Here is a 24,915-nt window from a genome sequence, read left to right as displayed (position 1 = left end):
ACCCCATGGAGGGAACCTTCCTCCACTGAGCAACATCTAGAGCGATTGGAAGACCTCTTCAGAACCTGACCATAACAAAGCATGCTGTACGGTGGCTATTGGTGGTGGAGGGAGGGAGGGACACTAAAAAAACGCTTTTGACGTCACGACGCATTCTATCAGGCGACGAGTTGGCAAGCAACAGTACTTACGTTCCCTCCACCAGGAACATGCTTCATATTGTCCTTGGAACCCAAACGTGAGGTGACGTGGCTGTAGTCCACCTTTTTGGAGACTATCTGAACCTACAACACAGCACGGCAGCAGAAAGGGGAGGTGGGGTCAGCAGATGGGGTGGGGTGGGTCCACCGGGTTAGGAGGAGGAGGAGGAGGGGAGGGGAGAGAGGTGAGAAAGAGCAGAAGCTTCTAATTCTTCTACATGATTATTCCCATCACCCAGCAAACCCATTTCAACCAACATTTTGGGGTTTATTAGTTACTAGGGATTCGCTTCAGAACACTCACCTAATAAAAACCTCTTCAAACACAATGCAGATTAGTCTACTAAAAATATGTAGATGCACGTTGTCAGGGTTCCCACTCTCAGTTAAAATGACCTGACTTTTCCATGAAAAGCAGAATTTCCCGTATAAACAAAGGGCATTTAAAGTGGCTATAAAATTCGACACTGCATCTTGTTGAATATGGACAGCCTGACGTGCTGAATGGAACAAACCGTTTTGAGCAAAACAAAAACACTCTATTAACAAAATACCCTGATAATTCCCTGACTTGGCACCCAAATGATCAAATTCCCTGACATTCCCTGGTCTGGAAATGTCTGATATTCCCGAAATCCCGTAGGAACCCTGCATTTTTGTAGTATAAAGCACATTTTAAAATCCAGTGTTTTAATACAACTGGGAAGCTGATGGGATGGGATGTCCAGGTTTCTTTAAACTGCATTGAAACACCATTTTTCATCAGGAGAGTGTTGCTAAGCTGATCCTTCACGGCAGCTTTTTAGTATCAGCCACCTACCGCTAAAGCACACGGCACCGCAGCAGCAATGTTGGTTGATGAGTACCAATGTTTGAGCACGGCCCAGAATTAAGAATGACTGATTTCAATTTAGTAGTGCACCTATAAATATGTTTAATATGCAAAATTACTTTGAAATCATTCAAAATAAACAAGGCTGATTTTTTTTTTATAAAATCTGGCACAAACTCAACCATTAATACTCTGAGACGTTGGCATTTTAGGCTCAATGCCAACCTGAGAAGCGAAGAAAAACCAGTCACTCAGCCATTCATGCCGGGAACCAGGAATTAAGACATGAGGTGGGGGGGGTTAGTGGTTAAATCAAAGCACGCCACTCTCACAGAAAACCGACCACACACCTGCTACACACACCGGCACGGCGGCCGCTGACGGGCAGCCGTCAAGCCCTGTTCACATCATTACACGGTTTGCGGAGCAATTAGCCTGGGCTGAGCCGCGGTGCAATTACCACGTAGTTTTCCCTCTCAACTGAAGCTATCGGCGTAATGCAACGCAAATCCAGCCCCGCACTCTCTAATAGCCCAGGAGGTGTCAGAAAAAATGGTTTGTCACTGTTTTCCCCTTAACACAGCTAGCAAATAAAAGACTAATGTCAAGCTGTCGGACTGAAATAGCTCCATGTCAACCCTGCTGTGTCTGCTTGTTTTTTAAAAGCACAGTTCATTCTATTCAAGGCGGTCACTTGACGGGCTCAGTGTTGTTGGTGAAATGCTTTTTAAGGCCCTGTCAACATGAAAACATTTTTCTGGAAAACAGGAAGACTTGCGTCCACATGGAAACAGTATTTTTTTTCTAGAGTGTTCTAGAGTGAAATTTTGTCTTCCCCCCCGCTTATTCGAGTAAACTAGAGGTGGAGGAAAAAAATATTTGACGGATTGATATTGTATCGCTGCAGTGAAAACAAATCTAGATTTTTTTTTCCTATACAAATTTAGGCCAGTTGAGTCTTGTGCTGAGCGTTTTACTTGGCGAGACCAGTGAAGGTATAATCAGCGTGCAGCTACAACCTCAACTCCTCCAGCTGGTGCTGTAAGGCTTGGTACTTGAATTACCATTTGGTATTTCATGCACGACACACCAGCGAATGTCATTATGCCAACCCTTTCAATATGTAAAAATAAACCCGGGTTCGTTGTTGTGCTGCAGAACCTGATGACTTAAATACAAGAAACCCTCCGTACGCTGTACTTTTGGACTGAAAAGTGAAGGCTGGCTCGCCATTCTCGTTACATGGTTGTGTTTACCGATTCTTACACTTGTGTCTATGTATGTGCAGTGTTTGTGGATTCTGTTGTGTATTGAGTTGTACTGTAAATGATTGTGTTGTTCTGACGATTGTGTTGCGGATTTGCGTTTATGTGGACAGGTGGGTGCCCACACTCTGCTACATTTAGGCCCGACGCACACACATACTGTGGAGCACACAGTGGTGGGTAAACACACTACATTCACCTACATACACAACAACTGGCACATAGTGGAGGGTGAATACAACAGCAAAACCTACTTGCTGCACGGCATGGTAGTGTATTCTGAGGAAGGTGTGGCAAAGGAGTGTACCCCCGTTCCGGGACTCATTTTGAAGAGTTCACATTTGCTAAAGGGGGGGCATTATCCTTATTAGTAATGATCTGTTTTTAGAGGGGTAAGGTATGTGGTATATGGACCCAGCTTTAGTAGGTCTGTTTTAAATAGGTGGAATTAGCAGAAATGCTTTATATGTCTGAAAGAATCTGCATGTACATTGGTTTATGTTAATATGAAAAGCACCCCCCTCCAAACCTGAGGAATGGGATGTCCCAATTAAGGGTGGGGCTTTAAGACCTTTTTAAGGAGGGTAGACCTTGCAGGTGGAGGACTGTTGGAGTTCTGTTGAAAGGAGGCATGTTGCTGCTTACAGCTGTGTGCTTGGTGGCTGAAATAGCCTGTACCTGAGTGAGTTTTTTTGTTTGTTTGTTTGTTTCTTTTCCTTTTTCGTTGTTTATTTCTTTTTGGTTCATAATTTATGATCTGGTTTCTTGACCTTTTTTTGTACCAAAACAACTTTTCTGGATGTATGCCATGGATTTTATTTTTCTCCAATGGCTGTGACCACCCGTGGGAACAATAAACCCTTCACCCTTTATTTTGCCTCTCTGCTGTCTCATTCCATCGACACCCTCCCATTCCTACAGATTCAAAGCAGAATTACAGGTCACTCCCGTGCAGTAACCCATTTTAGAAATAAATGTTCTGGTGTGGACAGGAAAACAAACCAGCTTATTATGTGTGCATCTGTGTTTTTTGTGTGTGTGTGTGTGTGTGTGTGTTTGTGTGTGTGTGAGTGACACTTGAGAATGACAATGCTGTTTATTATTACATCATCATCCCCCATCCAGGGGGGAGAATGCCGCTAAAAGTTCTGAATGTACAGGCAGAGAAAATGTGGAATGAGAAACAATGATGGAGAAGAGAAGAGAAGATGATAATGGGTCAATGAACTCACTTTGCCCTGGCTGGTCTCTTTGGAGTCGGTCTTTGAAGATGCTGTGACCTGGGGAGACAAGCCCCCAGCCCCTGGTTCAGTAAAACGCATAGGTGAGGAGCAGTGGCATAGAACAGGAGGTTCGGGGGGAAAGGAAGTATGAAGGAACAAGACGGGATGACAGTTCTGTATTAACTGATGGCTGGCCACAACATCTGGAAAGTTCTAAGACAACCCCCTGAATATTTATTTCTACAAATGCTCCGCTCAGCACTATATATATATGTTCTTATTATTATGACAGGTATAAGGACATGCACAATTTGGCTGACAGAAAGGAGGAGTGGAGGGTGAGAAAGTGAAAATGAAAAGAGGATGAATGGAAACACATGGTGAGAGGTCAATGGAAGTCAGTAGATGCCGCTGAGCAGGAAAAGTTCTCTAGTTTTTATTATAAAGGCTGGTTGAGCGGGCTTGTCTAATGCAAATGCAGGAAACAGTTTATTACTTGAAAGGGAAAAGACAAAGAATACAGATTCATGCAACTATATATAAAGCAGAGCAAGTCATTTTGGGAACAACATAAATTATTGTTCCCTGTGAAATAAAACCTGTTATAAGTAATTCTCAGGGTCACAAGATGAAGGTAAAGATCGTCATTGCGATACACTGTAGCACAGCACACGGTGACACACAACGAAATGTGCATGTAATCCATGGCCCTTAGCGAGCAGTAGGCAGGCATGAATGCGTCCAGGGCGCATTGTGTGGGGACGGTCCCTTGATCAAAGAGACCTCGTGGCACCTTGCTGGTTCAGGACTAGAACCCACAACCTTCCGGTTACGTGTCCGCTTCCTTACTCGCTAGGTAGGGCTGAACGATATATATCGGAATCGAACCAAAATCGCTATTTTAATAAATGCGATTATGAAACCCCAGACTCGGGAAGACGCATGTGCAAACATGCAGGGTTGGCTGGAGACAGTCAGCGAGCGAGAGACTGGAGCGTTGGTGACGCCGCGGTGGCGAGAACGGGACCGGGGCTAATGCAGCCGAATGGGCGGACGACGCTCTGTCCATCCGAGGGGGCGTGCAGCAGAGTAAACAAAGTTCAGACTGTAAAACAAAGTTTGCTGCGCTCGCCGCGAGGCCGACCACGCTTGACTCGGGCTCAATGCAAAAAAACAGGCGGGGTTTTCTAAATATCAACTTCCTCCATTCCCGCTTTGTGTGTCTTTCCAAGGGGAAGACCAAACACTGCCCGCTTCAATGCTTTGGTTCTATTGGTCATGCGAAACTAGAAAAAATAGAAAATAATGGGTTTCAGATCAACCGAGTCCAATCCTGTTGCGCTGATGTCCATGTATGATACAGTCATGCTCACCATTAAGATTAAACGCCTACAAGGACGCTTGCTCTCAACTCATGGTATGCCAGTTACAGCACAGTTTGTTTTTCAATGTACGGTTATGCTACAGTTTTTAATACACATAATCGAGTGAATGATCGACAAGAAATCGCAGTCACGTTTTGTGGTTGATTTCGATTATTTTAATCAATTTCTTAAAATCCTTCAGCCCTACTGCTAGGTCACCACTGCCTATCACATAGTGTGCATGGTGTGAAGCATGTGAAGTTGCACAGCAAACACACAAGAATGTAAAGCTAAGGATAGCAAAGACCTGGCAATGAAAGGTAATAAAATCACTACTGGTATGTTGCTGTTCGAAACAATTCAGCCTGGTGCACAATTACGATATGCTCACACAGACTTGGGTGGAGTGTCTCCTGCACAGGCAGCACAGAATTCTGCATGTGTATTTAAGTTAAGGAGATTTGCTAATTGCCTGTCATTTAAGAGAGTTAATTAGCAGGGAAATTAACATTTGATTGGCTGGCATTTGATGGCAAATGGCATCAGCCCATTCGCAACGAGTGGGAAGTGCCACCCTCTCCAGACAGGTGTGAGTGTACACTTGTTGTTTCTGAGGGTCTACAGCATCGCTGTGGCTGTGTTCCTACCTTTCCACCTCCAGGCTGGTGCTTCATGTTGTCTGTGGAGCCGATCTTGGAGCGGGCGTTTCGTATATCAGGAGTAGGGGCAGTGCCAGGGCGGGGGGTGGTCTTTGTTGCAGCACTGGTGGAAGAGGTGACGCGGGGGACTCTGGGAACGGGTGGCTTCCTCTCCGGTGCCGTGCTTGGTGCTGAGGTGCTGGCTGGTTTGGAGGTGCGAGTGCGGACCGTTGTGCTGCTGGCGGCCGTGGAGGTCCGAGGAGCCATTGTCGTCTTGGGCCTGGTGGAGGAATCTGCTGCCAACGACAGAGCCAGAGAAAAGTGGGAGTTTAAAAGATGTTGAATACTGCAGACCAACACACACACACACACACACACACACACACACACACACACAACTAATACTGGCGAGAAATTACCATAATGTCACATAATATATACACAAATAAAAGATTTGTCTCCCTCTCCTTTCAATAATGAACAACATATCAACAGGAATTTAGCATGCATCCAAATAATAATAAATGTATTATCAATAGCAAGTTAAAACAATTCTATACCATATAATGTGCATGATATATATCTGTGTGTGTAATATATTATAAACAATGCATTAAAATCCCAGTGTAGTCTGAGGTGAAATTTGCTAATTTTTGGTTATAATCATTATCAGTCCTCAAAAAGTTTAAGAAATAATAACAGAAATAATAATTGCATTTATTATTGACAACAAATATAAATATGCAGTTTATAATCAGACTATTCGATGACTAATCGATTATAGGCGATGACAGGTCGACTATCAAAATAATCTTTAGTTGCAGCCCTAACCATGACATACGACTTCTCATCCCCGCCATAGTGAAAGCTCCTCTACAAATTATAATCTTTCTCTGAAGACTCAGGATGGGTTTTATTGCAACTACCATGTCAGCAGAGTCTCAGCAGACTCGAAATAAAAAAAAAAATGCTGTCAGTTCGATTTCCGCTTCTACTTCGCTTACTTAACTTATGCAGGCGGTGAGTCTAATCCTTAAGTGAGACGCTGTAATGCTGCGGTGTGATAAACGCACTTCTGGAACAGGATTTACTCTACAGCTCTGAATCCGCTGTGCTGGGTGTTAGTGGAAACGTGAGGAAGCAACAGCTTCTTTAAAAGTTTACGTAAGGGGGAGACGGACAGGAGTGATACTGTAAGTGATAACTGGTTACCAGGGCCCTTCAGAGTGCTGGACTTCTCCTCTCCAGGTCTGCTCTCCGTTTTTGCTGCAGCAGAGAGAAGCACAGGACAAAATCAGATTTGAAAATATCAAACAAAAATAAGATGTTGAAATGTAAACACTTGTTTACATTTGAATTTTGACAACCTACGTTTTTGCTTTCTTTTTTTTTTCAATTTTGCTGCCCTTTTTTTTTTTTTAGTTTTACTGCTGGCTTTTCAGTCACTCCGCACTATTTTACATTTTATATCGCCTGAGGATTCAGTTGCACAGTTCTCTTGTGTGGGCAGGGCTTCGCCTCATTGGCCAGCAGGTATTTGAGTGACAGCTCCATCCCCCAAAACTAGTGATGGGAAGTTCGGCTCTTTTCAGAGAGCTGGCTCTTGTGGCATGACTCTTAATTTATCATCTGTAGCTTCATATTTTAGCTTTACTTGGCAATTATGAATGCTTTGAGTGTTGATCAATCAATGTAAGGCTAAAATATGAGGCACTCTAAAAAGAGCCAAACCTCCCATCACAACTCTGAACCCGATCACTGCAAGATGCACGCGCGCAGCAATAACAGCCATTTGCGACCATGTATGGAATGAGATTTGTGCACGATTAACCAATTGTGATTATGATGTGATCCATGTGTTATTGCTAATAGCTGTTGCTGCTCTGCGTGCTCTTCAATCCCACGTATCTTACAGTGATAGAGTTCTGGGGAAAGGAGCTGTCACTGAAATACCTGCTGGCCAATGAGGTGAAGGCCCTCCCACACGCGAGAACTGTGTCAGAAGTCCAACCGAATCCTCAGGCAGCGTAAACGTAAACTGCTGACTGAAAAGTCAGCAGTGAAGCTGAAAAAAAACATCAGCGGAACTGGACGTCTCACAAGCAAAAATTAAGTGGGTGATGGCACAAATCTGATTCCATAAAAATCAAGCATTCTATATACATGAAATACAGGGAGTGCAGAATTATTAGGCAAGTTGTATTTTTGAGGAATAATTTTATTATTGAACAACAACCATGTTCTCAATGAACCCAAAAAACTCATTAATATCAAAGCTGAATGTTTTTGGAAGTAGTTTTTAGTTTGTTTTTATTTTTAGCTATTTTAGGGGGATATCTGTGTGTGCAGGTGACTATTACTGTGCATAATTATTAGGCAACGTAACAAAAAACAAATATATACCCATTTCAATTATTTATTTTTACCAGTGAAACCAATATAACATCTCCACATTCACAAATATACATTTCTGACATTCAAAAACAAAACAAAAACAAATTAGCGACCAATATAGCCACCTTTCTTTGCAAGGACACTCAAAAGCCTGCCATCCATGGATTAGGTCAGTGTTTTGATCTGTTCACCATCAACATTGCGTGCAGCAGCATCCACAGCCTCCCAGACACTGTTCAGAGAGGTGTACTGTTTTCCCTCCTTGTAAATCTCACATTTGATGATGGACCACAGGTTCTCAATGGGGTTCAGATCAGGTGAACAAGGAGGCCATGTCATTAGTTTTTCTTCTTTTATACCCTTTCTTGCCAGCCACGCTGTGGAGTACTTGGACGCGTGTGATGGAGCATTGTCCTGCATGAAAATCATGTTTTTCTTGAAGGATGCAGACTTCTTCCTGTACCACTGCTTGAAGAAGGTGTCTTCCAGAAACTGGCAGTAGGACTGGGAGTTGAGCTTGACTCCATCCTCAACCCGAAAAGGCCCCACAAGCTCATCTTTGATGATACCAGCCCAAACCAGTACTCCACCTCCACCTTGCTGGCGTCTGAGTCGGACTGGAGCTCTCTGCCCTTTACCAATTCAGCCATGGGCCCATCCATCTGGCCCATCAAGACTCACTCTCATTTCATCAGTCCATAAAACCTTAGAAAACTCAGTCTTGAGATATTTCTTGGCCCAGTCTTGACGTTTCAGCTTGTGTGTCTTGTTCAGTGGTGGTCGTCTTTCAGCCTTTCTTACCTTGGCCATGTCTCTGAGTATTGCACACCTTGTGCTTTTGGGCACTCCAGTGATGTTGCAGCTCTGAAATATGGCCAAACTGGTGGCAAGTGGCATCTTGGCAGCTGCACGCTTCACTTTTCTCAGTTCATGAGCAGTTATTTTGCGCCTTGGTTTTTCCACACGCTTCTTGCGACCCTGTTGACTATTTTGAATGAAACGCTTGATTGTTCGATGATCACGCTTCAGAAGCTTTGCAATTTTAAGAGTGCTGCATCCCTCTGCAAGATATCTCACTATTTTTGACTTTTCTGAGCCTGTCAAGTCCTTCTTTTGGCCCATTTTGCCCAAGGAAAGGAAGTTGCCTAATAATTATGCACACCTGATATAGGGTGATATATGATGTCATTAGACCACACCCCTTCTCATTACAGAGATGCACATCACCTAAAATGCTTAATTGGTAGTAGGCTTTCGAGCCTATACAGCTTGGAGTAAGACAACATGCATGAAGAGGATGATGTGGACAAAATACTCATTTGCCTAATAATTCTGCACTCCCTGTATCTTCTCCTTTGACGGTTCTGAATGAAGCAATTTTAACTCCCAAAATGTCAAACCACACAGCTATTTTAGCCAAACTGATGTGTGCATTAAACCAGGGACAAACCTGGGAATTGTGTGTTCAGACTCACCCGTGGGGCGCCGTGCTGAAGGAGTGCTGGCTGTGGTGCGGGTGGTGAGGAGCGTACGGTTGGCTGTTGCAGTTTTGGTGGCTGCCATGTTGGATGTGCCATTTCTGGGGGCCGAGGGGGCAGCTGGGGGCTTTGGCACTGCTGGACGCTTCTCTGTGATCGTCTGTGAAAGGCAGAGGTCTCGATGATGAGGCTATTCCCATTCACCTAATAACTTTGCACATATTCAAATGCACTATATATATGACATTAATTAAATCTGATCCTATACTAAATTACAGATAATGAGCTAAAATAAGACCCTTCCCAAAGGTTTCCACAGCCATTAAGGAGGGTTTGTTCTTATAATCCACCTCTAGAGGGTGATAAAATCTCACACTGCGAGTGCTACTGGGAGGGGTCAGGCAAACAGTTTGATACATGATATTATTCTACATGACAACAATCAGTTTGGCACTTTAATGTCTGGGGTAAGAACTAGAGAAAGAAAAGGTTCTAAATGGGCCTAAATTGATCTATAATTGATCGCTAGCTTCATGAAGCATTTATGACAAATGTCATGCATACTGTAAATAAAGCATGATTTGTTTATTTATTTAGTTCCAAACGGTTGCCCCTGGCTACAGGGCGGCGTTGCTGTAACGCTGTAATATAAGAATGGCATAATGGAGCCTGAGAATCTATAGCTGATTTGCCTACCCAGTGGGAGGGACATCTTCCAAGCAACTTAATCTTCTTGTTTTTCCTTACAGAAGAGGCGTCTGATTACCCTCTGAACCAGACACCATTAGCGTACGCAGTCACAGTGCAGAAGTGCCCATAAAACATCCCAGACCTGGCAGCGGATGAGGCGTGGGAGATTGGATAGCGGGGTAGGAAGTGTGCCCTCAGACATGGCAGCGTCCCCGGCCCTGGTCTGCAGTGGCAGTTAGTGAATGATAAACAGGGGGCTGCAAGGAACCCTCTGACCGACTTCCTCTCCTCATCTGACGTTCGGCTTTCACATGACTCTCTAACCACCAGGCCATGGACCAGTACCGTGATGTCAGTTTCACGTTACTCTCCACCTGTGCCTCTTTCCTGGCATTTTCGATGCCCCATGACAGAGCGTGCCACTCTGGAGAGACTGTCTAGAGCTGATTCTGTATTATGGTACGTTGTACTTATTTTGCACTCCATTATGTGACGCCTGGTACAAAGTGTTTCATGGTTTCAGAAAAAAAACCTACTGGTGAGGCAGGGACCCATGCGAGAAAAAACCCATAAAGCCTCTATACTGTGCCAAAGTAGAAGAAGCATTGATCGACCCCTATTCGCTCAGGATGGAGCAGGACGCCTGCAGTCAATGCCAAGCTGCATGACTGCCGAAGAGGGAGATGGAGTTGGGGGGCTCACAGCGGGACTCACCTTAGGCTTGACTTCACGGGGTGCTGTGGTGTTGGTGGTTGTGGAGGTGGTGGAGGATGGGGGGCGGCTGGCAGCGGACGGCGTCCGCTTAGTGCCAGAGGAAGGGATGGGTGCCTTGGGCAGGGGTGCTTTTTTGCTGAGGGTGGTGCTAGTTGTGGCTGAGGGTGCAGAGGTAGGGGTCGGACGTTTGGGGGCGGCCGTGCCAGCGGACGCCGAGCTTGGCCGTGGCTTGACGGAGCCCGGTTTGGTTGCCCCGGCGACCGGCTGCATGATGGGATGGCACACGAAACCAGACAAATGGAGAGCAAACACAGGGAGCAAATAAAACAAAGAGCACAAAAGAAAGCAGAAAAAAGCACAGATGATAACAGCAATAGGGAATAAGCAGCCAAAGCAGCATTATATCATCATAAATAATGAATAATAGTGATTGCACTGCAAAAAATCATGAATTCAAAATACAGGAATTATGGTGAGATTTTTTTTTGTTTCACCTCTAGATTATTATTCTTTTTTTTTTTCATTTAAAAAAATGTAGATTTTTTGCAGTGTGGAACAATCAATTTTCTTTGGTAGTGCCTTTATGAAGCTGATGGTTTATTCATGTTCAATTTGATTGTCTTGAAGGACAGTAGCATGGACATTAAACAAAAGAGGAAGCTGTTGCAGAAGCAGGGATAAGGGAAATAAATCCTAAAAAGAAGATATTTTTCTTACCTTGGCCTTCTTGTCCGCACTAGTGAGGTCCTTGCTTGGAGGCACGCTGCTCCCATTGGTAGACGCTGGTTTAGTTCCAGGCTTTTTGGCCTTGTCTGTTTTGTCATCCTTCTCCACTTTAGTGGTCTTAGTCTTCTTCTCCAAGCTATCCTTCTTCTCATCTTTGTTCGCCTTCTCAGCTTTGTCCTTGTTTTTTACATCTTCCTTCTCCACCTTCTCTTCTTTCTGAGCTTTCTCCTCAACCTTTGGTTCCACTTTTGCCTTTTCTTCCTCCACTTTTTGAGCCACGTCCACCTTCTCCCCAGTGTCCATGTCCGCTGTTGCCTTCACTTTTTCATTCTTCTCCACCATTTCAACCTTTTCTGTCTTCACTGCTTTTTCTGTTTTGTCTTCCAAAAGTTCCATCATTTCCTTGGCATCCACATGTTGAAGTTTATTCACTTTGTCCACATTTTCTTTAGTGTTATCTGGTTCCACTTTATTCATCTTTTCCTTGGCATCACCGGATTCAGTTTTGTTCACTTTGTCCACATTTTCTTTAGTGTTAACTGGTTCGACCTTATCCACTTTATTCATATTTTCCTTGGCATCACCGGATTCAGTTTTATTCACTTTGTCCACATTTTCTTTAGTGCTAACTAGTTCAACTTCATCCATTTTACCCATCTTTTCTTTACTATCAGCAGATTCAACTTTATTCATTTTCTCCACATTCCCTTTAACTTCAATCGGCTCAGTTGTAGCCAATGTCTTTTCCTTACTGTCAATGGGTTTGTCTTTATCAGGATTGTCCTTCTGTGCTTCATCTTTGCTTTCAACCTTGTTGAACATGTCCATCTTTTCTGCTTTATCTAACTTTTCCTCCTTTTCCATCTTCTGCAGCTCCTCTGGCTTAGCAAATACACCCATCTCCACTTTGTCTTCTGTTTTCTGTGCTTTTTCCATTTTGCCAAACATGTCAAAGTTGTCCATTTTCTCTTTCTTGTCCGGCTTGTCTGTTTTCTCCATTTTGTCTATGGAAAGAAGAAATGGTTTAAAAAAACAAGACTGAATTGCAAAAAGGAACAAACAGGAACAATCTTTTAATTTTTCACAGATCAATTATCATAAATACATAGGAGTCGGATAACTGCACTTAGATGGTACATGTCTGGTCAAGAGCTCAGATATAATGTAAGAATGGTATTTTCTTGTGGTAAGAAATGCTGACGATCCAGACAGAGAAAGGAAATAGCATCAAACGTCTAGATTAAAAAAAACTTTTTTAAACTCTGCATGCTTTATGACCTGTGGATATCACTGTGGTTACTGTCCATGTGACCTGGCAGTCCTGAATCCTTGGTCACAGCCCTTACAGAGTCACTGCTCGGGATGCCTGTTCGTCGGCCAAAACCTCTCCAAGATGGCTACCAGCACGAGTCGGTGCCATAAATCACACTGTGCTCTTCCACTAAACGAACGGGACAGGCTCCAGCGCAGTTAACACACTGGTAAAGGAGAGTAAAAGTCAAAGAAAAATGCGCATCTAGAACAACGCGGTCTAAAATGGGCGCCAGCGGCTTTGAGGAGCAACTCTGCAGTTAATAACAGCAACTCGCAACTCTGCAGTTAATAACAGCAACTCGCAACTCTGCAGTTAATAACATTCAATTAACGTAGATAATAGAATGTGAAATGGATCACTGTACAAATTAATTTTTGATAATGTCAGACTCCATAAGGAGATGCACTGGAGCATACAGAGCTATATACTCCTATGATCAAATGCAGGGCATTCGGCCCGGGCAACCGGAGAAATGAACAGACAGCAGCAAATGAACAGACAAAACGTTTTTCTTTTCTGTGCGTTATTTAATGTGCTGGTTATGGTCAAGCTGCAGCGTGCAGTCCAGCCTCGTCTAGGCCAAGAAATTGCTCGACGTGAATCAGTAAGACAGAATGCACATCTGAAAATCCATCTGACCATGATGAGAGTTGAAGCCAGGGTCAGCAGAGACATACATGTCTGACACTCTTCTGGACACATCTGCAGATCCGGGCGCGACCAGCGCTCTCCAGCCTCGCCTTGAGAGGTGGAAGAGGGCACGTGTACGGAATAACCCCAATTCATCAGCAGAGTGTCCCCCGCCACGTGCTTAATAACTGTTAATCGGGGGAGATTAGAGTGCCGCGGGATGCTGGAGGGAGTTGGGGTAATCTTGGGTGATGACAGAAAGGCACAATGTCACCCTGTGCTGACTTGCATAACTGGTTCTGGTGTTCCAAAAAAAAAAGAATATATGATCAGAGAGACAAAAAAGGAAGAGCCCAAATCATGAATGATATAATGATATATTTTTTAGTGCAGTTGTGCAAATTACTAGCGTGTGTGTGTGTTTCGTTTATCTTGATTGCTTTGCCTGCATAGGAAACAATAGTAAGTAAACTGCTCATGGGCTTTCACTCTCAGGCAAGTAAAATTATAATTATTTGTAAAATACTTTTTTAAACAAATGTTCACATAAACGTGGACATTGTTGTTAAATGTTATTTAGAGTTACAGCTTTACTGAATAGTTATGCCTATTTTTAATAATTTACTGCACTTAAGATCTCTGCCTACTGTAATTGAGCTATTATGTAATTTAGGACAGTGGTGGCCCCGTGAGTATGAAAATGGACCCGTAATTAGAAGTTTGGTGCAACTGAGGTGCCACTGAGGTTAAAGGCGGAAGACACATTTTGTTGTGTGCACCATGTGCTTTGCTGTGTTTCACAGTGACAATCACTTCACTTTCACTGATACTGTATCAAATTTTTTCATGTCATTTGCATGCAGAAAAATAGCAGGCAGAAAACACAATATAAGCACTGTGAACCTCCATCACTGCTCTGCAATAAATCATGCAGACAGGTGTCTGGCACCATTACGTCATCTGTAACTCTTTACGTTAGAACCATATTCACAATCGGTTATTTTGTCTGGAAGGCAATGGTTGAGCTGTATTTAAGAGTCAGGCTCTCTTGCTATGAGATTGAGTTGCGTGCAAAAATAGGCTTTTGACTCCTAACACCACTTACACTTCAGCGCAGTATTACAATTACCTCATGCCTTTCATGTAAGAACACAATACATTTCCACACAAGGCAGCCACTGCCTGCAGATTTTCCAAAAATAAGGCCCTGTCAATCTGTACCAACGCAAAAAAAAAAAAGCAAACCGGAGAGATAATAACGCTGCGCGCACACCATTGTGATTCACAACAATAACATGTCGGCTTGCTTTTTTTCCGATCCATGAAGGCAAAGCTGTGAAGGCACCCCAAAGTAATGCAGGGTTTGGGTTGTAGAGGCTTCCTCTTTCAAAGATGCCAAATCACTGAACCTGGATTTAGGGCTGAGCATCACATCTTGTACCACGTTCATTATGTTGGCTTGCAAGTAATACAAAGAATAGATGATATAGCATACGTTCATATCCATATATTCATAATGCACATGTTGTATGAAGCAGAAAAAAACAATACAATAAACTGCTATTTTTCTAATACAGTTACAATTACTGAATGGATTAATTACATTTTTGAAGCGAAAGTTAAAATAAGGAAACTCCATCATTTTGTCTTGTACACCCTTGCCTTGTCTCCTTTATTGAGCCCCGGGTCGGCTGCGCAGCAGTGTGCAGGGATGTTCTGCACGCCCAGACATAAGCCAGACAGACTATCAGACAGCATGCTTCTTACAAGGCTAGTGTGCAGCATTTCTACTCATCAACATACACACACACACACACACACAGATAACAAGCAACAACGCCAAGATGGACTCAGCTACCACACAAACACACAGCGCCTTTGGATGACCTTGTAACATGTGCGCACATCTGTTGATATGAGACAGGAGCATGCGGTTTTTAAAACAAGGAAAGGTCCTCATTACGAACTTTTCCGAAAGTAAAGAGTGCTGCGAGAGAGAGAGTAAGTAACCGGAATGCACAAGGTCGTTAGGCATGCTGCTCAAATGCTTTCGCGCTGACCCCAATTTGTTAAGGCGATGGCCGCCTCTGTGCGCCTGGAGGAGCGGGGACTGCCATCTTGGCTCTGCCGGTCCACGCTTCTTTCAGACGGACTAATGAGCGCGCATTTTACAGAACCGTGAGAACGCATGGCTCTGAGCTCCAGTGAGGAGGAGGAGAGGGAGCGAGGGAGGCTGCACAGCTGTTTTCGGCTCCAGGCTCCAGTCCGCCTTAACAACCTCTGTCAGTGTGACCTACTATAACAGCCCCATAGCCGGGAGGTCTTGCATATTCATACAAAGGAAACTCCGGCAATTCCATTCAGATGCACACTTCCACGCTTTATTCACACAATTCACAACGCCTCATGCGGTCTGGGCTCTGGTACCTCAAGAAGCACCTTCATGTAGCTTTAATTTAAGGAAATATATGTACGGAAAGATGACCCTCAGATCCGTCTTGGTTAAACCTGTCATAGCAAGCGGCATACCAGGCATGAAGACGTACGCAGATTACACATCAATGATTCAGAGAGACAAATAAAATGCTCCTCGCTATCACCCCCTACACACAATCTGTGCCATCTGCAGGAGGAGCACATTTGGCTGGTGCCAGGGAAGGTTAAAATTGCCAGGTGGTATCACCTACCCTCTGGTGTCACGTCAAAGAGGCTGGCCTCGCCCCCTAAATTGCCCGTACCAGTCCCATTGAAGGCTTTAGGCGTAGGGGGCACCGGCAGCAGGACGCCCTCGTCCTGATCCACGTATGGACCATACTGCATCCCGTCCATGGGTGACAGTGGGAAGCCCCCATGTTCTTTCAGGGGTGGGAACGGAGCAAGGTGGAGCATGGTGTCCAGGTCGTGCCGCAGGTCGTTCCGAGTTGCTCCCGCGGAGAGTGTTGGCGGCGGCGTCGGAGGCTGCTCGTCCGCTACGGTTAAGGAGCGCTTCATGGCAGCTGCATGGGGACGTCGAGGCCCCCCAATGGGGGACACCAGCTCATCCATTCCGGATCCACCTGGGTACTTGTCAGGTAGGTTCAGGCATGCTGGAACCGAAAGGTGGGAACACTCGGACATGGCTCTTCGCATGGCCTTGCGCTGTTGTTCAGCTCTTCCCATGAAGCACGGCTCCTCTTCGCTATCCTCCGAAGATCCCTCGGCCCTCTGCCGCCCACCCTGGTCTGCTTCGCCGCCCTCCAGGTAGTTGTCATTGACAACTCCGATGACACAGTAGTTAGGAGGCGCCTGCGGTGCAGAGGTCCTGGAGCTCGGTTCTGGAAGCAGTCCAGAATTCCATTCACCACCAAGGGTAGAGGAGACATCAGGGCGGCGTACAGGTGAGCCCGGAATGCCAGCACATCCAAGGGAAATCAGAGGTTTTCCTGGGGACGCGGGTGAAGGTGAAGACGACAAAGGGCTGTCAGGACTTTCCCCGGCACTCCCCAAAAACGACCCACTTCCTGGAATCGTCCCTCTTCCGGGCACCTTTAGCTCAGACTCCATGCCGCCTCCGGTTGACGAGTCAAAGAAACATAGCTTGTCCTCATCAGTAAGCCCTGGAGCCCGAGGTGCCCCAGACAGGTTCATGGGGCTTGTCATGTCCCCGTGCTGCCAGTCCCAACTTTGAGGCTCCGGAGAAGTTGACATGGAGGGGACTTTGCAGAGCTCGCTATACCCAGAGAAATGAGACGCCGGCTGCTGGTTGGAGAGAGAAGACATGCTTGTTCCCTCTTTTCTTTATCTTCTTTGTCTTCTCTCCTCTTTGTCAGTCTTCCGCCACTCTCCTTTCTTGACAAATGGTGGCTTGAGATGAGCCCCTGCCTGTCGGCGGTCTTGGTGTGGGAAGAGACAGAGCGTCTCCTGACTGTGCTGCTCTACACTCTACGAATCACCAAGAAGTGATCCGATTGAGCTGGAAGCGCTACACACTCTCCCTCCCTCCCTCTCTCTCTCTATCTCTCTCTCTCACACACACAAATACCTGTGTGCTCTCTCTCTCTCTCTCTCTCTCTCTCTGACAGCCTTTTGTATGCCTCGAGTCATGTGACTCTCAGCAAGGCTGCTCATTCGCTGCTACAGGATGCCGGCGCCCTCCTCCCGTTCTTCCCTTGGTTTTTCTCGTTCTCTCTACGCCATACCCTCAAACGGTTTTCTCCTGTTCCCTACATCCCTACAGCAATCTGCTCTGGCATGGCATCAAGGAGCGCCGAGTGAAACATGCAGCGGGAGTGAAACGTGGTCGGTGCAGGGGGTGGAGGGTCTGTGTCTCTCCCCAAACAGAGGTATGACAGTGACGGGCGTCTCGTTCTCCCTTCCCGTCTAACTGCACCTCAGCCAGTATAATGGTGTGTAACTGGTGTGTTCTGAGACAGGGGGCTATTTTTAACACAGCAGTTCAGACATCCATTTCATTCTGGTCCCACCTACGCTGCTCCACCCTTGGTCTCGCTCGTTCTATCGTCCCTTCTCTCTCTCAGCCCATAGAGGCGTTCCCTGACTACAGTCCCTGATCAGTTAGTGCCTGGGTCTAAAGCTGTCCTCCTTTTTTTTTCTCTCTCTTGTCTGCAAAAAGCTATATGGGTCCACCGGACACCACCGAGCCACTGCCACTGAGCAGTAATTAGGGAAAACAGGGCAGAAAAAACAAAAAAGGACATGGCGATGGAGAGATGCCCCCAAACCCAAGCCTGACGCCTGTCACCACCAATCCCATCTTGGGGAGAGATGGCTGTGACAGTGGTGCAAACAGCACAAACGCACCGCCCTGTTATGAAAGTCACAGCTTAACTATGAACTAAAATCCAATCCTATCAATGTCGGGACAGTTATCTGTACAATCAACTGAGTCAGAATTGATTTTATTATAAATTTAAGGGACACAACTCATCAACATGACCTTGGCTCAGTCCATATTGTGGTTTATGGGTCACGGATTCAGGGTATCTACATTATTCATGTCACAAAGTGCAACAGAAGAGGAACGAGACATTCTTGTATGGAAGTACAAGAATGTCTCACACTGATGTTCTTATTAAGCCAAATGTTGGGGATTGGATAGGGTTGTGAAATAGGTATTAGTTTTTTGGATTCATCATAAGTTTTAAAGGTTTTCATCTATATACATTATTTTCAAATGTAGCTTCCCTTCTCATGTGCCTGTAAAAATTATCTGTAGTTTCCTTCTGATGAATAAGGCAAGTAGAGCCTTAGGACAAGCCTACCTTAAATTCCGTGCTGGAATTTATTAAATGCCATTCAGAAAAGGCTGAACAGGACATTACAGCATTTAATGCACAAGTGAACTGACAGCACATAGCTTTATGTCCACTTCACACCAATACATTGAGAGCAGTATCAGAGACACAAGCACTTCACACAGCAACATGCCTGGTCTTTCACTTTTGGTCTCCCACTGTAATTTCAACCCAGGTTACACAAGCACAGTGTAGAAACAAACCCCACCACCCATTCGGCCTCGACCCTGCTAATGAGTACAGGTTATGCAAGCCCTAATTCTCTCAGCTGCTTACAGTATGGGCCTCGCACAATGGAGATAACCTGATTTGAGGAATACAATGGGACTGCCAATCCTGATCATTCTCATAAAAAAGCAATGCAATGAAAGAGGATAAAAATCTGAAATAGCAATGCAAGATATACACATACTATGGCAATTCCTTATTTAATTAATCAATTTTCCTCCTCCAGTAAGATAATAATTTCCATGTTCATGGATCATGGAAATGAATAAAAATATGTACTGAGAAGCAACATTGCACTGAGGACCATGGCACAGGACAGCTAGCATACTTGTAGTAGTCTGTTATTACTTTGCACAGTACTGGAGGCTGTGGCGCTGTCACATCAGTACTGTGTCCCCAAACGAGTGGCACCCGACCCTCTGGGACAGGGAAGCAGGCCACCGTTCTCCTGTGATGACCTCATCCCTAACTGGCCTAGACATCCACAAACAGGCGTGTTACATAAGCAGGGGTCAGTGAGGCTCTCATCGGGCCCTGTGCTCCATATTCAGAATTTAAATAGTCAGGATACTGAGCCCCATGTTTCAGTCATCTGATGTTTCTGTCTCTCTTAATTTAGGACATTATGTACAGTGTCTTTCCACAATGATTACTTCATCCATAACACTAAACTATAATAATATAATCAAAGAAGTGTCCTAGGCAAAACTGAGGCTGATCACATTTTCACATATTGACTCATTTTAACCCTGCTTGCTTGAAGAATATCACTGCCACGAAAAACCTGGGGAATCTCTATAGGAATCTCTAAATGCATCACAACAGAGTAAAAGAATAATGTGAAAGATATTATTTCAAAATTCATGTGAATTGATAAAACCCAAGAGAATTCATTCTTACAGCATCAAGTGGCATTCGTCATGATGCATCACAAATCGATAAGTTTTACCAAAAACAAAACAGAGCAAAAAACAGTCCGAGAGTGGGAACAAATGGTTAAGACTGTCTTGTGTTTCTAATTTTAGCCAAATTACCAGCCCCTACCCACAGACATCCCCCCCAACATCTCCAAAGCAACAGCCTCCAGTTGCCACAGCAACATAATCCTTGCCACGATGGCCACTGATGCACCGAAGCGCGTTTATAGTGCCTCGGCAGGGAGTCGGGATCGAAAGCATGGGGAGCCAATGCAGACGCTAAATTTCATCAACGATACAGCCTGATCACACCAACTAAAAATGTTTTTGTCCATGATGTTGGCCACAGGAAGAAAAGCGCCCTGCAGTGTGGGTCTCATATGTGGCCAAGGTTAAAAATAACCATGCTGCACTGAGGCGGGTGAGGGCATTCGTCAATGACCCGATGCTCATCAACCATCGTAATTAACGGGACAGAAGAAAATGAGGCTAATGACACCATCTCCCTCAGACAGGAAGCATCAGAATAATTCCAATTAGGGCGGGGCTATTAAACATTAACCCAGAAATTCAACCTTTGACCTTTACCTATGTTTTTGTCCTGTCACTTGACTCCACCCACTCCAGTCTGTGAAAAGGAAGTGACATGGACGTGACGTCTGCAGAACAGATTTATATGGACATTTTTCAAATTTATGCGTGTAGTTTCATTCTTTCCCTGTGTTGGTAAGTTCCTCTGAGATATCTGCAGGGCCAGCCCATGGCATAGGAAATATAGGCAAATTATGTGATTTTTTAAAATCATAAATAGTCCATCTATATGTTACATGTAAAACTTTGCTACAACCCTCATTAGTAGCCTAGTGGTTAACACACTCGCCTATTAACCAGAAGACCCGGGTTCAAATCCTACTTTCTACCATTGTGCCCCTGAGCATGACACTTAACTCTGAGTGTCTCCAGGGGGACTGTCCCGGTAACTACTGACTGTAAGGTGCTCTGGATAAGGGCGTCTGATAAATGCTGTAAAAGGACAGGCAGAGCAGCACATGTGCTCCGACTTTTACAGACAGCATCTGTGGGTGAACGGAGTCACTTGCATAGCAACTGTTGTCACCAACCTCGAACTCAGGTCTGTATGTGTGTGCACCCATCAGACACACACACACACACACACACACATACAGTGCCACACAGAGACAAGCAGGTGTAACCTGTTGCAACCTCGTCTGACCATACAGTAAAAACAAAAATCAATAGCGTAAAGCGTTACGGAACTTAACAAACGGCAGGCATGGATCAGACCATATGTGGGCATCACCGCCTTTCCGTCTCCCCACTGTTCCCGACATGAGATTCCTATGCGACAGACCTACCAACTCCGAATGAAAAGGCAGAAAAGACGTGACCTTAATGCAACATTGGCGGATTAAAGGCTCTACCAAAGATGGAGTCTAATTTTCTCCGCAATGTATCTGATTTAAATCTTAAATCTGACAAAAGATTAAGATTTCAGGTTAGAGGCTTGGGCATTTTCAAGGATTCAAACGTTTCCAAATTAATACAAATTTGCAGCTAATTTCAGACTGCATCATTAATGCGCTTCGACTTGAGGCCTGCGGAGAATCTGCTCAAACACTACGACACAAAGTGCTGATGCTTCCCTGTAATCCCTTCATACCGGGCTGGATTACGTCGCCTCTTTAAATGGTCTCGCAGACGCGGAAGGGCAGAGTGTAATCCACTTCCCATTCTTACTATAGTATGGACAGATGGAAAAACCGGTTGCATTAAAATAAATAAATAAATGAACAAAAGAACCGCGCCCCTTCTGTTACAGATGAAAAGGGAAAAAAACCTCAGGCCTCGGGAACGCTCAGTCGATGATTATTCCTTGAGAGATGACTCCAGGCTTTCTTCTTTTCAACCCCCACCGATTTTAAAGCCTCCTTGATTCCACAGCCCATTATGGCAAGGCGCCGGAGGGAGCTTCATTTGCATACGCAAGACATGTCTTATGTCCCTTCCCTACGTTTCTTAGACTTTTTAATCTGACAAAATACTGCAATTTCAGTGCAAAAACCTATGACACCAACAGGAGGCCCGTCTCCATGTGACACGATGTAAGACATACACAGTGTGATGATAACTTTATTTATTTCTATCCATAAGCCTTAATGGTGTACAGGTTTAAGGTAGCAGATAAGATGCAACAGGAAAAAAAAAGTCAAAGTATCCTGCCTCAGCCTACTTTCTCAGCATCTGTCCCTGTCGCCATGGCAACATTAACTGATCTCCGGTCGCCATGGCAACTGACCAGGCCCTGCCCCCTTTTTCCTTGATGCTGGCGTCTGCCTCAGGAAGAGTTAATTCTGCGATCTGACCTTCGGCATCATCATTTATGTCGTTATGAACGATGCAACTGTTTAGCGGTCACGTTGAGACAATCACCAAAATTCTGCATCAGAGGTTTTTATTGACACGCCCATGACTATGCCCTCAACCTCTGGGGAGTTCATGGGTCATGACATACAGTTGTATGCACATGTGTCTTGTGAACGACAGACGCATTACAAATGAAAGAGTGTCCCCACAGACATGATGGACAATATGTACCAAGGACGACGAGCACTGGGGCCGTCACTGCTCCGCCCCGTTCCTGGCCGGAATCTGTCTGCAGTTATAAATACTTCCCACACCTGAGTCCATCTTCTGATCATGCATCATAGGGAACTCACAGATGCTCAGGTGGTCTGAGCTCCAGGAGAGAAGATGGTGGTTGTGGTCCAGGTCTCATGTTCACGTATGTCTCACGTCTGTCTGTGTTTATGTCTCGCCCGCCTCTATTCCATCCACAGGACGTTATTTGAAACCTCTGAGCACTCGTATGCTGAAGCCTGATGTATTTAAATATCCTATACACATTTAATAATAACACCATAGGTATTATGTCTCCCACTTATTATGTATTACAAATTTTGCACTTAGACTGGTTAAACTGATTTCTTTGTAATGGCACTTGCACTGTGCACTACACATAATAAAAAATACTAAAAATAAATAAATAAAACAGCAGCACCATATGCAAAAAATAGCCAGCTGGTGTATTTAGTTATGTCCGACCCTGAAGGAAAATACAAACAGTGACTCAGTGCCACAGACGGCATGACACGGCCACCGGCTGGCTTTAGAGGAACCTCTGATGTGTCAGGTGTGGCCCCACGAGTGACAAAAGGGTGTGTCCATCAACGAGTTCAGTATGAGGGATGAAGACACCAGGTCAGGTGCACTAAATTTCTCGAACCTCGATGCTCATCTTAACAATGACAATAAGTGTGGGGGGAGGGGGGATAATCCTCGGATGCGCTGTGGCGTCTCACAGGATCCACATGAACTGACGCAGTTCCAGCAGCGTGTAGGCGGGGGACGGATTTAGATGGTGCAGACGTTTGTGGAAGTGAAGAAAAAGTTGTGATTCAGAAATAAATCATTTTCACATGGGCTGCAACTGAGATATGACGCCTGTGGTGATCCAAGCAGCTGGCAGAAGAGCAATCCGTAAAAAGTGGAGAATGAATACAAATACCTATGAAGTCATTATTAAATAGCAAACACTTAATACCAGGCCATTTTAGACAAAAGCTAAATAAATGGTTTTGAAAACCAGAAATAATCCTTCTTTCATAAAAAAAGTCAAGCTATGAAAAAATTAAAAGCTTCCTCGTGTACGTCAACACTTTTTGGGGCTGAAATTTTACATTTTTTAATAAAATTCTAAAGACAAATCCAATTTTATAATGGTATTTTGAGATCCCAAACTGACATGCTTTATTTTGATTAGACACAGTAATGAAATGAATAAACAAAGTGAAGTGATTGTCATTGTGATACACAGCAGCACAGCACACGGTGTGCTGCTTTTAACCATCACCCTTAGTGAGCAGTAGGCGCCCGAGGAGCAGTGTGTGGGGACAGTCCTTTGCTCAGTGGCACCTCAGTGGCACCTGGGCAGATCAGGATTCGAACCGACAACCTTCTGATTACAGGGACTCTTCCTTAACCACAAGGCCACCACTGCCCAACAATTTATTAATGCAGGACGATTAATATGTTTATTGCTCAGTGAGGGTTATATTGGCTGGATCTGGATTTTGCATGGGTCATGACCCCCCAAACCCCACGCAAATTACACATATGCACAAGACACAAGCACACGGTCATTATTTCACATGCTGACGCTACACCCTTGTCTCCAGTCTCCAACTGAGGGTAAACAGCACCCTCGATGACAGCTCCGCCCCCACAGAACAACAGGGGTAAATAACAGTGTGGCAGTGGAGACAGCTGCATCAGCAGCGGAGGGGGGCACTCAAATATGCACACAGCCACACAAATTATGTTGAGTAATCTGGAGGGGTCGCGAGCACGATGCAATAGTGTTACAAAGCAATAGTTTTACAAAAGGTGTCTGTAAAAGTCATGAATTCAAAAATTTTAACAGAGAAAACTACAAGAATGTACCTACTGTTTCCTTACGTCACAATGGTAATAAGGAATTGAAATAATTCCTTATTAATAAGGGATTAATAATGGATTTACAAGCCTGGATTAAGATAGCATACTGGCATGTTAGTTTGGTAGAAAATACATAAATAGCAAAAGAAAAAGTGAGAGTGAAGTGATTGTCATTGTGAGACAGTGCAGCACAGCACATGGTGGCACAACAAAATTTGTCCTCGGCTTTTAACCATCATCTTAGTGAGAAGTGGGCAGCCATGACAGGCGCCCGGGGAGCAGTGTGTGGGGACGGAACTTTTGCAGATCGGGATTCAAACCGGAAACCTTCTGATTATGGGGCCGCTCCCTTAACCGCTAGGCCACCACTGCCCCTATAAGAGCATATATTTAACATTTTTACAGCCCTTCCCTGACCGGGAATGGAACCCGGCCCACGGAGGTGAGAACGTTGAATCCTAACCACTAAAGATCCGGGCATCTCAAAAAGAG

The 24,915-nt window shown here is 44.7% G+C and overlaps 1 protein-coding gene across 12 annotated transcripts in view; it reads right to left on the bottom strand.

Moving 5' to 3' along the window:
- LOC114783668 (microtubule-associated protein 4-like) overlaps positions 1 to 24,915 on the bottom strand; it is a 65,357-nt gene that overhangs the window by 5,696 nt on the left and 34,746 nt on the right. For 5 of the 12 annotated variants that reach the window (XM_028969176.1, XM_028969178.1, XM_028969180.1 and 2 more), the window contains 7 exons: positions 11,516 to 12,528; positions 10,799 to 11,062; positions 9,392 to 9,554; positions 6,735 to 6,788; positions 5,532 to 5,818; positions 3,530 to 3,577; positions 192 to 284 (listed from right to left, as the gene is read on the bottom strand). In XM_028969176.1, coding sequence (XP_028825009.1) covers positions 192 to 284; positions 3,530 to 3,577; positions 5,532 to 5,818; positions 6,735 to 6,788; positions 9,392 to 9,554; positions 10,799 to 11,062; positions 11,516 to 12,528 — 1,922 coding nt within the window. Of the gene's footprint in view, positions 1 to 191; positions 285 to 3,529; positions 3,578 to 5,531; positions 5,819 to 6,734; positions 6,789 to 9,391; positions 9,555 to 10,798; positions 11,063 to 11,515; positions 12,532 to 16,156; positions 17,481 to 24,915 lie in introns of those variants that run through there. The other 7 variants (XM_028969172.1, XM_028969171.1, XM_028969173.1 and 4 more) reach the window with 6 other exon arrangements.

The sequence above is a fragment of the Denticeps clupeoides genome, unplaced genomic scaffold (assembly GCF_900700375.1).
Source record: "Denticeps clupeoides unplaced genomic scaffold, fDenClu1.1, whole genome shotgun sequence".
In the NCBI taxonomy this organism is placed as follows: domain Eukaryota; kingdom Metazoa; phylum Chordata; class Actinopteri; order Clupeiformes; family Denticipitidae; genus Denticeps; species Denticeps clupeoides.
This window is presented reverse-complemented; position numbering and strand designations above follow the sequence as displayed.